Consider the following 13,282-nt stretch of genomic DNA (forward strand, 5'->3'; position numbering starts at 1 on the left):
AGGCCTTCTCATCTACATCAGTGCCTGACCTCACAAATGCGCTTCTGGAAGCATGGTCAAATATTTCCATAGACATGCCCCTAAATCTTGTCAACAGCCTACCCAGAATAGTTGAAGCTGTTATAGCTGCAAAGGTGGGCCAATTTAAATTTTGAACCCCCACGGACTAAGGCAGGGATGCCATTAAAGTTCATGTGCGTGTAAAGGCAGGCGTCCCAATACTTTTGGTAATATAGTGTATTTATGTATGTATTGTGTGTGTGTGTGTGTGTCTGTGTGTGTGTATATAAGTGTTATCTAAAAACAATATTATCAGCCCTGCCCAGCTCATGACTTTGAATTACGGAATACCCTACTTACCCCAATCTTAACCAGTTGAGATCCGCGCTATAGCCAAATGACGGCTACAGCGCGGACCTCCTTTGCCGGGACTACGTCTATTAGCGTCGTCCCGTGCACGAGCGGCCTGCGCACCCCCTGAGGGGCGCACGCGGCGCGCTCTGTAATCGGCGAGTCTATGAGACTCGTCTGATCACCGATCCGAGCAAGGGGTCGATCCCGACCCCTTACCACGTGATCAGCTGTCAGCCAATGACAGCTGATCATGTGATACAACGGAGCCGGTAATCGGCTATTATTCCTCCTTGCGCTGACAGCGCGAGGAGAAAAAAAAGGAGCCGATCACCAGCAGCCGTGATCGGGACATCAGTCCCGATCACGGCCAGCCCTGCCAGTGCCCACCTGCCCCCTGCCAGTGCCACCCATCAATAAATAAGTGCCACCTGTCAGTGCCACCCAGCAGTGCCCATAATGCCACCCAGCAGTGCCCACAGTGCCACCCAGCAGTGCCCACAGTGCCACCCATCAGTGCCCACAATCTGCCTCCCATCAGTGCCCGCAATCTGCCTCAACAACGGTGCTGCACCCCAGTGCCACATATCCGTGCCCATCAGTGTCATCTACCAGTGCCCATCAGTGCCGCCCATCAGTGCCCAGCAGTGCCACCTATCAGAGCCACCTATCAGTGCCCATCAGTCCCATCTATCAGTGGTACCTATCAGTGCCACCCATCTGTGCCACCCATTCGTGCTACCCATCCGTGCCATCTTATCTGTGCCCATCAGTGCCGCCTTATCTGTGCCCATCAGTACTACCTTATCTGTGCCTATCGGTGCCACCTTAACTATGCCTATTGGTGCCACCTTAACTATGCCTATCAGTGCCCACCAGTGCAGCCTATCAGTGCCCACCAGTGCAGCCTATCAGTGCCGCCTCATCAGCGCACTTCAATGAAGGAGAAAAATTACCTGTTTGCTAAATTTTATAACAAACTATTAAACATGATTTTTTTATTTTTTTTATTTTGCATCTTTTTTTGTTTGTTTCGCAAAAAATAAAACTCTCAGCTGTAATTAAATACCACCAAAAGAAAGCTCTATTTATGGGGAAAAAATGATAAAAATTTCATTTGGGTACAGTGTTGTATGCCCGCGCAAATGTCATTCAAAGTGAAAGCTGAAAATTGCTCTGGGCAGGAGGGGGGTTTAAGTGCCCAGTAAGCAAGTGGTAAAAGAGATGATGTGTATGTCACAGTCATCACATCTAAAAACTTGTAAGCTTCAATATATTCTTCTAGATTGTAAGCTCTAACGAGCAGGGTCCTCTGATTCCTCCTGTATTGATTTGTATTGTAAGTGTACTGTCTTCCCTCATTTTGTAAAGCACTGCACAAACTGTTGGCGCTATATAAATCCTGTATAGTAATAATAATAATAATAATTACATTGGGGGTAATCTGAGAAGTTCACAACCTGACATTGAAGGAATGACCACACACACATGAAACGTTATACCCTAATCCACACTCTTCCAGATGTTCAGTGGTAAAAATGGCACATGCGCACTATACAATTTTCATGTGATCTTTGCAAACAGTTGGCACCCCACCTGTGGGGGTGCCAAAGTGGAAGAAGGTGGCTTATAGTGCACTGTCAGCTTCAAGGCCACACTTCAAGCCTTCTTCTTCTACTTCCACAAAGTCTGTGTGGTCACTTCTTCCATGTCAGGCTGTGAACTTTTAAGACTACTCTTGTACTTAAAGCGGAGGTCCACCCTAAAGTGGACCTTCCGCTCATTGGAACCCTCCCCCCCTCCGGCGCCACAATTGGCACCTTTCAGGGGGGAGAGGGGTGCAGGTACCTGTACAGTACAGGTATCTGCACCCACTTCCGGCATAGATTCTGCAGAAGGTACGCCCCTTTCCGCAGAATCTACGCCCCTTTCCGAAGGTCCCCCGCTGCCTGCTGGGAAACACACCGATCCCAGAGACAGCGGGGACCATCCTTATTGCACAGCACGACTCGCGCATGCGCAGTAGGGAACCGGGAAATGAAGCCGAAAGGCTCCACTTCCTGATTCCCATACCCAAGATGGCGGCGGCAGCACCCGAGAGACGATCGAGAGATCGGCTTCGGGTGCCGACATCGCGGGCGCGCTGGGCGGGTACGTGTCATTATTTTAAAAGTCAGCAGCTGCAGTATTTAAAAAAAAAAACGGCGGACTCCCGCTTTAAGGTAATTTTTTTTTCAATTTTGGATTTGTATGCAATGGGAAAATACTGAAATTCCTGTCAGATATTAACTGCTGTCTGCATCACTGCTAGGGAGATTTTCCCATTCTCCATATGCATTGATGACCATTGTCCTGGTGCTGAAAGTGAAGGAAAATCTAAAAATTTTAATTTGTGACTAGAATAACAATAAAGAGGAAATCTTTTAATGGGGACACCTGTTCCTTTGTCAATGTCTAAAACGGCCACTCTCAACCAGGGTTCCGTGGAACCCTGGGGTTCCTCCAGAGTTTGCTAGGGGTTCCTGGAGCTGTGGCTGATGAACCACCCATTTGATGATGTCTACAGCGTTCAAGGTTCAGCACCACTTAGCAAAGCTAGCAGCATGACGTCAAATATAATTTTAGCTGTCTTTAAAGTGGTTCTGCACCTAAAAAAAAAATATTAAAAGCCAGCAACTACTAATATTGCAGCTGCTGACTTTTAATAAAATCACACTTACCTGTCCCAGGGTCCAGCGATGTCAGCGGCCAATCGCTCGTCTCGCTGCTGCCCCCGCCGCCATCCTCTGTCAGGGAATCGGGAAGTGAAGCATCGCGGCTTCATTGCCAGGTTCCCTACTGCGCGTGCGCGAGTCGCGCTGCGCGTCTCTTCTGGTCCCCCGCTGTGTCCTGGGAACTGTGTGTTTCCCAGAACACAACAGGGGGGGGGGGGGGCGTTGAGTCTGCGGGGGTCTGCGGCGGTCTGCCCGGAAGTGGGTGCAGATACCTGGATTATCCAGGTAACTGCACCCCCCTCCCCCCTGAAAGGTGCCGATTGTGGCACCGGAGGGGGGGAGGGATCAGATTAGCGGAACTTCCCCTTTAGGGGGAAGAACCGCTTTAAGGGTGGCATTCTGAAAACCACTTTAAGGGGGACATTCTTCCTATTGACCACCAGTATGAGGAGCATTCCTATTGAGCCCTAATGATTTGAGTTTAGGAAAGGTTCCTCGAGACATGAAAATTATTTAATCTCTAGGATTAAAAGGTTGAGAACGCCTGGTCTAAAAGACATTCCTTTTCACTTCCTGTTCAGTCTTGAGACAAGAAGGGGAGAAAAATGTTCTCACTGGGATAAAGCAAAAACTATTAAAAAAATATTGACAGGGTTGATCATTCCATACTCTATTTAACCACTTAACAACCGGCCCATAGCCGAATGACGGCTACAGGGCGGTTGCTTAACTCTGGGAGGCCATCATATGACGTCCTCCCAGTATTCCGCTCTCGCGCGCCCCCTGGGGTGCGCACTCGAGAGCATCCGTGTGGGCCCGGCGCATCAAATGACGGAGTGATCACTTGTAAACAAACCGCGTAATGTTATGACGCCGGTTCCTCCCTCCCCCTCTCTGTACTGATCGGTACAGCGGAGGGGGAAGAGATCGGTGTCAGCAGCACTGTGGGCTGCATAAGCACAAAACTGTTTTTTTTCCAAAAAAAAGCATTTGAAAAATTGCTGCGCAAATACCGTGTGAGATACAAAGTTGCAATGACCACCATTGTATTCTCCAGGGTGTTTGCTAAAAAAACATATATAATGTTTTGGGATTCTATGTAATTTTCTAGCAAATAAATGATGATTTTTACATGTAGGAGAGAAATGTGGCGCTCCCTGCATGTTGGGCCTCTGTATGTGGCCACACTGTGTAAAAGTCTCACACATGTGGTATCGCCGTACTCGGGAGTAATAGCAGAATGTGTTTTGGGGTGTAATTTGTGGTATGCATATGCTGTGTGTGAGAAATAAACTGATAATATGCCAATTTTGTGAAAAAAAGTAAAAAAAATCTTGATTTTGCAAAGAATTGTGGGAAAAAATTACAACTTCAAAAAACTCATCATGCCTCTTACTAAATACCTTGGAATGTCTTCTTTCCAAAAAGGGGTCATTTGGGGGGTATTTGTACTTTTCTGGCACATTAGGGTCTCAAGAATTGAAATAGGCTGTCAGTACTTCGGGTGTGATCAATTTTCAGATATTGGCACCATAGCTTGTGGACTCTATAACTTTGACAAAGACCAAATAATATCCACCAATTTGTACTTATTTTTACCAAAGATATGTAGTAGTATAAATGTTGGCCAAAATTTATGAAGAAAAAATTACTAATCTGTTAATTTTATAACAGAAACAAAGAAAAATTTATTTTTTTACAGAATTTTCTGTATTTTTTCTTTTATAGCACAAAAAATAAAAAACCGAGCGGTGATTAAATACCACCAAAAGAAAGCTCCATTTGTGTGAAAAAAAGGACAAAAATTTCATATAGGTCCAGTGTTGCATGACTGAGTAATTGTCATTCAAAATGTGAGAGCACCGAAAGCTGAAAATTGGTCTGGTTATTAAGGGTGTTTAAGTGCCCAGTGGTCAAGTGGTTAAAATTAAAAAAAAATTTGACTTTAGATATTCTTTAACTCATAATGGAGAAATAAGGTTTAGTAAACAATAATTTGGCATCATTTTTTTTCTCAAAAAAAATGTGTCTTCTGGTGACACAAGAAAGAGTATCCCAACTGTGCTGTTTGAAGGTGTGAAGAATTAATTAAAAGTGATAATAATAGAGGAGTCAATTATACCTATAGAAATAATTATTTTCCTGTTTGCATTCTTTCCCGTGTACATTAATTTTAGCGCACAATTCTCTGTTTTTTAGGGGAAAGTTCACCTGGAGCTGAGATTGAGTGAAGTCATTACTGACACTGGTGTCATCTGTCATAAGCTTGCAGCACGGTAAGAAAGACCACACTGTTATCTTTAAATAATTATCAATGTTTAATGGATATATTTTTTCTTAATGTTGTAAAAAAAAAAAAAATGCAAAAAGTATTAAAAAATGTTGTAAATAAAAATGTTCACATTGCAAAACCTTAAAAGCCATTACCATTCTCCATGCTTTTTTTTTTTTTTTTTTTTTGCGACAATAGAAAAATGTAAAAAATACGTTTCTTTGCTTATCATTAACCACTTGAGGACCGCCGTATTGCCATTGTACGTCAGCACAATGGCACAGGCAGGCATAATCACGTACATCTACGTGATTGCCTTCCAGCGGGTGGGGGGTCCGATCGGACCCCCTCCCGCTGGTTACGGCGGTCCGATTCGGTCCAGGAGCGCTCCGTGATGAGGGGATGGCCGTTGGTTTTCGGCCACCCCCTCTGGATCGCTCCTGGCCAATGAGAAGCTTCCTCCCCTGTGTATTGTTTACACAGGAAGGAGGAAGTGATGTCATTCTCCTCGGGGCGGTCTTTTTGACCGGACTACGAGGAGAACAGTAAAAGTAAGTGTGCACCAACACTACACTGACATGTAGGTACACACAGGCACACAAACCCCCCCCGATCCCCCCCCCCCCGATCGCCCCCCGATCCCCCCCCGCCCCCCCTCCCCCCCCAGTCACAGTGTCACTGATTGCATTGATCATTTCTTTACTGATCAATGCATTCAGTGTCAGTTGTGACAGTAAAAACTGTCAGGACAGTTAGTGTTAGGTCCAGGGTAGCCCCCTATCACCCCCCAATAAAGATTTAACCCCCTGATTGCCCCTAGAGTTAACCCTTTCACCCCCTTTTGCCAGTGTCACTAAGCGATCATTTTTCTGATCGCTGCATGTGTCGCTAGTGTCGCTAGGTAGCTAGTTATTTTTTTAGGTTCACCGCCAGGTTTTTATAGCGCTAGGTACCCCGATATACTACCCAATAATGTTTTTAACCCCCTGATTGCCGCTAGTTAACCCTTTCACCCCCTTTTGCCAGTGTCACTAAGCGATCGTTTTTCTGATCGCTGCATTAGTGTCGCTACAGTCGCTAGGTAGCTAGTTATTTTTTTAGGTTCACCGCCAGGTTTTTATAGCGCTAGGTACCCCGATATACTACCCAATAATGTTTTTAACCCCCTGATTGCCGCTAGTTAACCCTTTCACCCCCTTTTGCCAGTGTCACTAAGCAATCATTTTTCTGATCGCTGCATGTGTCGCTAGGTAGCTAGTTATTTTTTTAGGTTCACCGCCAGGTTTTTATATCGCTAGGTACCCCGATATACTACCCAATAATGGTTTTAACCCCCTGATTGCCGCTAGTTAACCCTTTCACCCCCTTTTGCCAGTGTCACTAAGCGATCGTTTTTCTGATCGCTGCATTAGTGTCGCTACAGTCGCTAGGTAGCTAGTTATTTTTTTAGGTTCACCGCCAGGTTTTTATAGCGCTAGGTACCCCGATATACTACCCAATAATGGTTTTAACCCCCTGATTTCCGCTAGTTAACCCTTTCACCCCCTTTTGCCATTGTCACTAAGCGATAATTTTTCTGAACGCTGCATCAGTGTCGCTAGTGTCGCTAGGTAGCTAGTTATTTTTTTAGGTTCACCGCCAGGTTTTTATAGCGCTAGGTACCCCGATATACTACCCAATAATGGCTTTAACCCCCTGATTGCTGCTAGTTAACCCTTTCACCCCCTTTCACCAGCGATCACAGTATAAGTGTCACTGGTGACGCTGGTTAGCCAGTTAGTTATTTAGGTTCCCCGTCAGGTTTTTATATAGCGCCAGGGACCCCCATATACTACCTAATAAAAATTTGAACCCCCTGATTGCCCCTAGTTAACCCTTTCACCACTGATCACCGTATAAGTGTTACGGGTGACTCTGGTTAGTTTGTTTTTTATAGCATTTTATATTCAAATCCGGAAGGCAGTGCTTGGTTTTCGGGGTCCCGTACGTGGCTAGGCTCCCAAAAAGTCCCCCACATGTGGTATCCCCGTACTCGGGAGAAGCAGCAGAATTTATTTTGGGGTGTAATTTGACTTCTGCACATAGCATGTGTGAGCAATATATCATTTAGTGACAACTTTGTGCAAAAAAAAAAAAAGTTTGTAATATTCCCGCAACTTTTGGCAAAATATAAAATATTCCATGGACTCAACATGCCTCTCAGTAAATAGCTTGGGGTGTCTACTTTCCAAAATGGGGTCATTTGGGGGGGTTTTGTGCTATTTTGGCATTTTATGGCCTTCGAAACTGTGATAGGTAGTGAGGAGTTAAATCAAAAATTTGCACCCTTAGAAATCCTGAAGGTGGTGATTGGTTTTCGGGGTGCCGTGCGCGACTAGACTCCCAAAAAGTCCCACACATGTGGTATCCCCGTACTCGGGAGAAGCAGCAGAATGTATTTTGGGGTGTCATTTCACATATGCCCATAGCATGTGTGAGCAATATATCATTTAGTGACAACTTGGTGCAAAAAAAAAAAAGTTTGTAATATTCCCGCAACTTGTGGCAAAATATAAAATATTCCATGGACTCAACATGCCTCTCAGTAAATAGCTTGGGGTGTCTACTTTCCAAAATGGGGTCATTTTGGGGGGTTTTGTGCTATTTTGGCATTTTATGGCCTTCGAAACTGTGATAGGTAGTGAGGAGTTAAATCAAAAATTTGCACCCTTAGAAATCCTGAAGGTGGTGATTGGTTTTCGGGGTGCCCTGCGCGACTAGACTCCCAAAAAGTCCCACACACGTGGTATCGCCATACTCGGGAGAAGTAGCGGAATATATTTTGGGGTGCAATTCCACATATAACCATGGCATGTGTGAGCAATATATCATTTAGTGACAACTTTTTGTAAAAAAAATTTTTTTTTTTTTTTTTTGTCATTATTCAATCCCTTAGGACAAAAAAAATAAATATTCAATGGGCTCAACATACCCATCAGCAATTTCCTTGGGGTGTCTACTTTCCAAAATGGGGTCATTTGGGGGGGATTTGTACTGCCCTGCCATTTTAGCACCTCAAGAAATGAGATCGGCAGTCATAAATTAAAAGCTGTGTAAATTCCAGAAAATGTACTCTAGTTTGTAGACGCTATAACTTTTGCGCAAACCAAAAAATATACGCTTATTGACATTTTTTTTACTAAAGACATGTGGCTAAATAAATTTTGCCCTCAATGTATGACTAAAATTTAGTTTATTCGATTTTTCTTATAACAAAAAGAAGAAAATATCTTTTTTTTTCAAAATTTTCGCTCTTTTTCCATTTATATCGCAAAAAAAAAAAATCGCAGAGGCAATCAAATACCATCAAAAGAAAGCTCTATTTGTGGGAAGAAAAGGACGCAAATTTCGTTTGGGTGCAATATTGCATGACCGCGCAATTACCAGTTAAAGCAGCGCAGTGCGAAATTGCAAAAAGACCTCTGGTCCTTAAGGTGTTTATTGGTCCGGAGCTGAAGTGGTTAAAGGATAATCTTATTTTCAAAGTGTTACGAAGCCCAGGACCAGGCTTTCACTATATGGTCTCCTACATTACACAAAACCTGGAAATGCAATTATTTTAGTACAGTAAACCTTGGCTTGAGAGTAACTTGGTTTAAAAGTGTTTTGCAAGAAAAGCAAAATGTTTTAATACATTTTTCCTTGATAAACAAGCCTTGTTATACAAGTAGCGTCATGTCACAACTGAGTATAAAAGAGAAGAGAGGTGCCTGTAATGCCAGGTACACACGAGCGGACTTTCCGGCAGACTAGGTCCAACGGAATCAGTCTGTCGGACAATCTGATTGTGTGTGCACTAATCTGATTGTTTTTTATCTAAAAAATCTGACGGACCTAGAAATAGAACATGTTTGAAATCTGTCTCAATTCCTATCGGGAAAACCGTTCATCTGTATTCTGGTCCGATGGACCAAATACAACGCAAGGTAAGCAATTGGCTACTGGCTATTGAACTTTCTTTTTTATTCCCGTCTTACGTCATCACGTTCAAAATGAACAGATTTTTGAACGGACTCAGTCCATTCATGTGTGGCCAAGTCTGTTCCTTCATAAAGTCCATCTCCGTCGAAAGTCCGTCGGGAAGACCGTCTGACCTAGTCTGCCGGAAAATCCAATCGTGTGTACGCGGCAAAAGTGTAGCAATATGGTTACATTTAATGAAAGTACAACATTTAGCAACTTACATGGTTGATGATTAAAAACTGCCACATCTAAGTACACAGGAATCTGGGGCAAAGCTGTCCACATAGACCGTTCTCACCACCATCAAAGTCATCCCTTCCACTCGCCTCAAGCCTCGCTTTCACATCACTCTACTATAGGGTAATTTTCTCAGTCACGATTGCAGACTGACAGCACTGAAAGTCGGCGGTGCAGAGAATGGTCTATGTTGACAGCTTTACCCGGATGCCTGCATACTTAAGCCCCATACACACTATCAGAATTTCTGCTGATTTTTGTCTTCAGATTTACCAAAACCATATAATATGAGGTCAAACCTTAGGAGTTTCAATCTGTATGCAATCGGGCAGGCCATTGCACTACATGGTTTTGGTAAATCTGAAGACAAAAATCTGATAGTGTGTATGGGGCTTTACATGTACCTCTTTTTAATCATCAACCATGTGTCAGGCTAGGTGCAGATAACAAGTAACAGTTCAGGTGTGCTGATTATACAAAGAGTTCAAAGCACATACCATGAGCAGGTCTAAGCAGAGCAGGTCGGCTGGGACTTGTAGTACACCGCTGCAGACGAAGGTAGATGATTGCTGGACCTTGTAGTTCACTGCTGTAGATGAGGATAGATGATTGCTGGACCTTGTGGTTCACTGCTGCAGATGAGGGTCCTAGTAGAATCAGGCAAAGCGTAGTCTAGGCAAGCTGGGTCATACACAGGTAGATCAGAATCCAAACGGTACCGAATCAGAAGCAAGTAAGGAGGGTCAAAACAAGCTGGGTCAAACACGAAAGTCACAGAGCAAATATCAGCTGGATCAAACACGAGTGAACTCTAACACGAGCACTGACTGAATGCTGATACAGGTGATTTAAACGTGAGCTGGCCAATCACTGTTGTTTCCCAGACACAGGCTGTGTCAGGTGAGTTGTGCTGGGTCCTAAAGGGATTCTAGTACTGACAGTACCCCCCCTTTCTCGAGGGGTTGCTCCTGCACCCCCAGGCTTACTTGGATAACGGAGATGGAACTTCTTGTTAAGTCGATCAGCATGAAGATCACGAGCTGGTATCCAAGATCGATCCTCTGGGCCGAACCCTTTCCAATGAACAAGATATTGTAAGGAATTGTGCACTCGTCTGGAATCAAGAATAAATGGCACTTCATATTCTTGACTGTCCAACACATCCACAGGTTCTGGTTCATTTACTAGGAGGCTGGAATGAACAGGTTTCAACAATGAAACATGAAAGACATTTGGAATGCGCATGGATGGGGGAAGTTTTAATCTGTAGGGCACAGGATTAACAATCTCCGAGATTTCATAAGGCCCGATGAATTTTGGGCCAAACTTTTTAGATGGAACATGCAGGGACAGATTCCGAGATGATAACCACACTTTGTCACCAACTTTATATTCTGGTGCCTTTGAGCGCTTCTTGTCAGCAGTTTTCTTAAAAGCCTGCACAGAGCGGGAAATAGCATGATTTACATCGGACCAGATTTTGGAGAAATGTCCAATCGTGGTGTTGGCATCTGGAACATCAGAGGGCGGAAGATCAAAGGAGCACACACGAGGATGCAACCCGTAAACACAAAAGAAAGGAGAGGTCCCTGTAGATGTGCTGGCACAATTATTAAAGGCAAACTCTGCCCATGGAAGGATGTTGACCCACTCCACCTCATCTTTGGCCATCAGACAACGTACCATCTTCTCTAGAGTCTGATTAGTCCTTTCTGTTTGGCCATTAGTCTCAGGATGATATGCTGAAGAATATGATAATTTAATCCCCAGCTGAGAGCAAAGGGCCTTCCAAAACTGGGCTATAAACTGAGAGCCACGGTCAGAGACAATGTTAACTGGTGCCCCATGGAGCCTGAAAATGTGCTTAATGAATAAAGATACCAGTTCTTTAGCAGATGGAAGCTTCGGAAGCGGAACAAAGTGGGCCATCTTACTGAACCTGTCTACCACCACCCAGATCGTGGAACATCCCTGGGACAGAGGCAAGTCTGTGATAAAGTCCATAGATAAATGGGTCCAGGGACAGGTAGGTATTGGTAGAGGACGAAGGAGACCGGGGGGCTTAGAGGTACTGCTCTTGCTTCTGGCGCAAACTTCACAGGCCTGGACGAAGGCTAACACATCCTGCCTAAGCGATGGCCACCAGAGGTTGCGAAAGACAATCTCAAAAGTTTGTCTAAACCCTGGATGTGCTGCAGGTTTTGATGCATGTACTTGTTGCAATACCTGCAAACGAAGAGCCAGGGGCACAAAGAGCATACCAGAGGGAGTGGAGGGAGGAGCTTCAGCCTGTGCTGGTAACAAGGCCTCAGAGATGTCAGTCTGGGTAAAAGCCAAAATCCTATCCTCAGAGATAATGGGTTGAGGAGGAAGCGGAGGAGGAGACTCTGATAAAAAGCTGCGAGACAAGGCATCGGCCTTAATGTTTTTTGGACCTAGTAAATAAGAAATTGTAAAGTCAAATCTGGAGAAGAACAATGACCACCTGGCTTGACGCGAGTTCAGTCTTTTAGCAGAACGGATATATTCAAGGTTTTTGTGGTCAGTCAGAACTATGAATGGATAGCGAGCTCCCTCCAGCCAATGTCTCCACTCCTCTAAAGCTAGCTTTATGGCTAAAAGTTCTCTGTTGCCTATATCGTAATTGCGCTCTGCTGGGGAATATTTACGGGACAAGAAGGCACAAGGGTGGATGGCAGCGCTTACAGGATCTTTTTGTGACAAAAGCGCCCCCACTCCTACTTCAGATGCATCTACCTCTACAATAAAAGGTAGCTCAGGAACAGGATGGCGTAGAATTGGTGCAGAGGTAAAGGCTTTCTTTAACTGAGTGAAGGCTGCCTGGGCTTCAGTAGTCCATTTAAATGTACTAGGAGTCTTCCTGGTGAGAGAGGTGATGGGATGTGCAATGGTGGCAAAGTTCTTAATGAATTTTCGATAGAAATTTGCAAAGCCCAGGAAGCGTTGAACTGCCTTCAGGTCTGAAGGTGGTACCCAGTCTAAAATGGCTTGAACCTTGGCTGGGTCCATGGTGAGGCCTGTGTCAGAAATTAGGCAACCCAGGAAAGGTACTTGTTTAACATGGAAAATACATTTTTCAGGCTTTACAAAAAGGGAGTGAGTCTTTAGTCGGGCTAATACCGAGCAGACATGCTTCTGATGTGTTTCAAGATTGGGAGAGTAAATCAAAATATCGTTTAAATAAACAAGCATGAAGCGACCCATCATGTCACGGAAAATGTCATTCATGAAGTTCTGAAAGACGGCTGGTGCATTCCTGAGGCCGAAAGGCATGACAAGACATTCGTAATGACCATGCTTGGTGTTAAAGGCCGTCTTCCATTCATCGCCTGCACGGATTCGCACCAGATTATAGGCTCCCCTTAAATCCAGTTTGGAGAAGATTTTGGCCCCCTGGATTTGAGAGAACAACTCTGTGATGAGAGGGAGAGGATACCGATTGGGAACGGTTATTTTATTTAGACCTCTGTAATCAACACAAAGTCACAGTCCTCCATCCTTCTTCGGGACAAAGAAGCATCCTGCTCCTGCGGGAGAAGTGGAGGAACGGATGAAACCCTTAGCTAGGTTTTCCTGGATGTATTCTTGCAAAGCAAGATTCTCTGGTTCAGACAGTGGAAAGACTCTCCCTCGAGGAGGTGTAGTGTCAGGCAAGAGGTCAATGGGACAATCATAACTGCGATGA

At 44.5% G+C, this 13,282-nt stretch overlaps 1 protein-coding gene across 2 annotated transcripts in view; it reads left to right on the forward strand.

Annotated features, from left to right (window-relative positions):
* Positions 1-13,282, forward strand: part of RASA3 (RAS p21 protein activator 3) — a 303,463-nt gene that overhangs the window by 164,395 nt on the left and 125,786 nt on the right. For both annotated transcript variants that reach the window (XM_077482700.1, XM_077482701.1), the window contains exon 5: positions 5,265-5,341. In XM_077482700.1, the coding sequence (XP_077338826.1) occupies positions 5,265-5,341 (77 nt within the window). The remainder of the gene's footprint in view (positions 1-5,264; positions 5,342-13,282) is intronic.

Source organism: Lithobates pipiens, unplaced genomic scaffold (genome assembly GCF_037356315.1).
Source record: "Lithobates pipiens isolate NorthernLeopardFrog02 unplaced genomic scaffold, aLitPip1_a1.2 Scaffold_16, whole genome shotgun sequence".
NCBI lineage: Eukaryota > Metazoa > Chordata > Amphibia > Anura > Ranidae > Lithobates > Lithobates pipiens.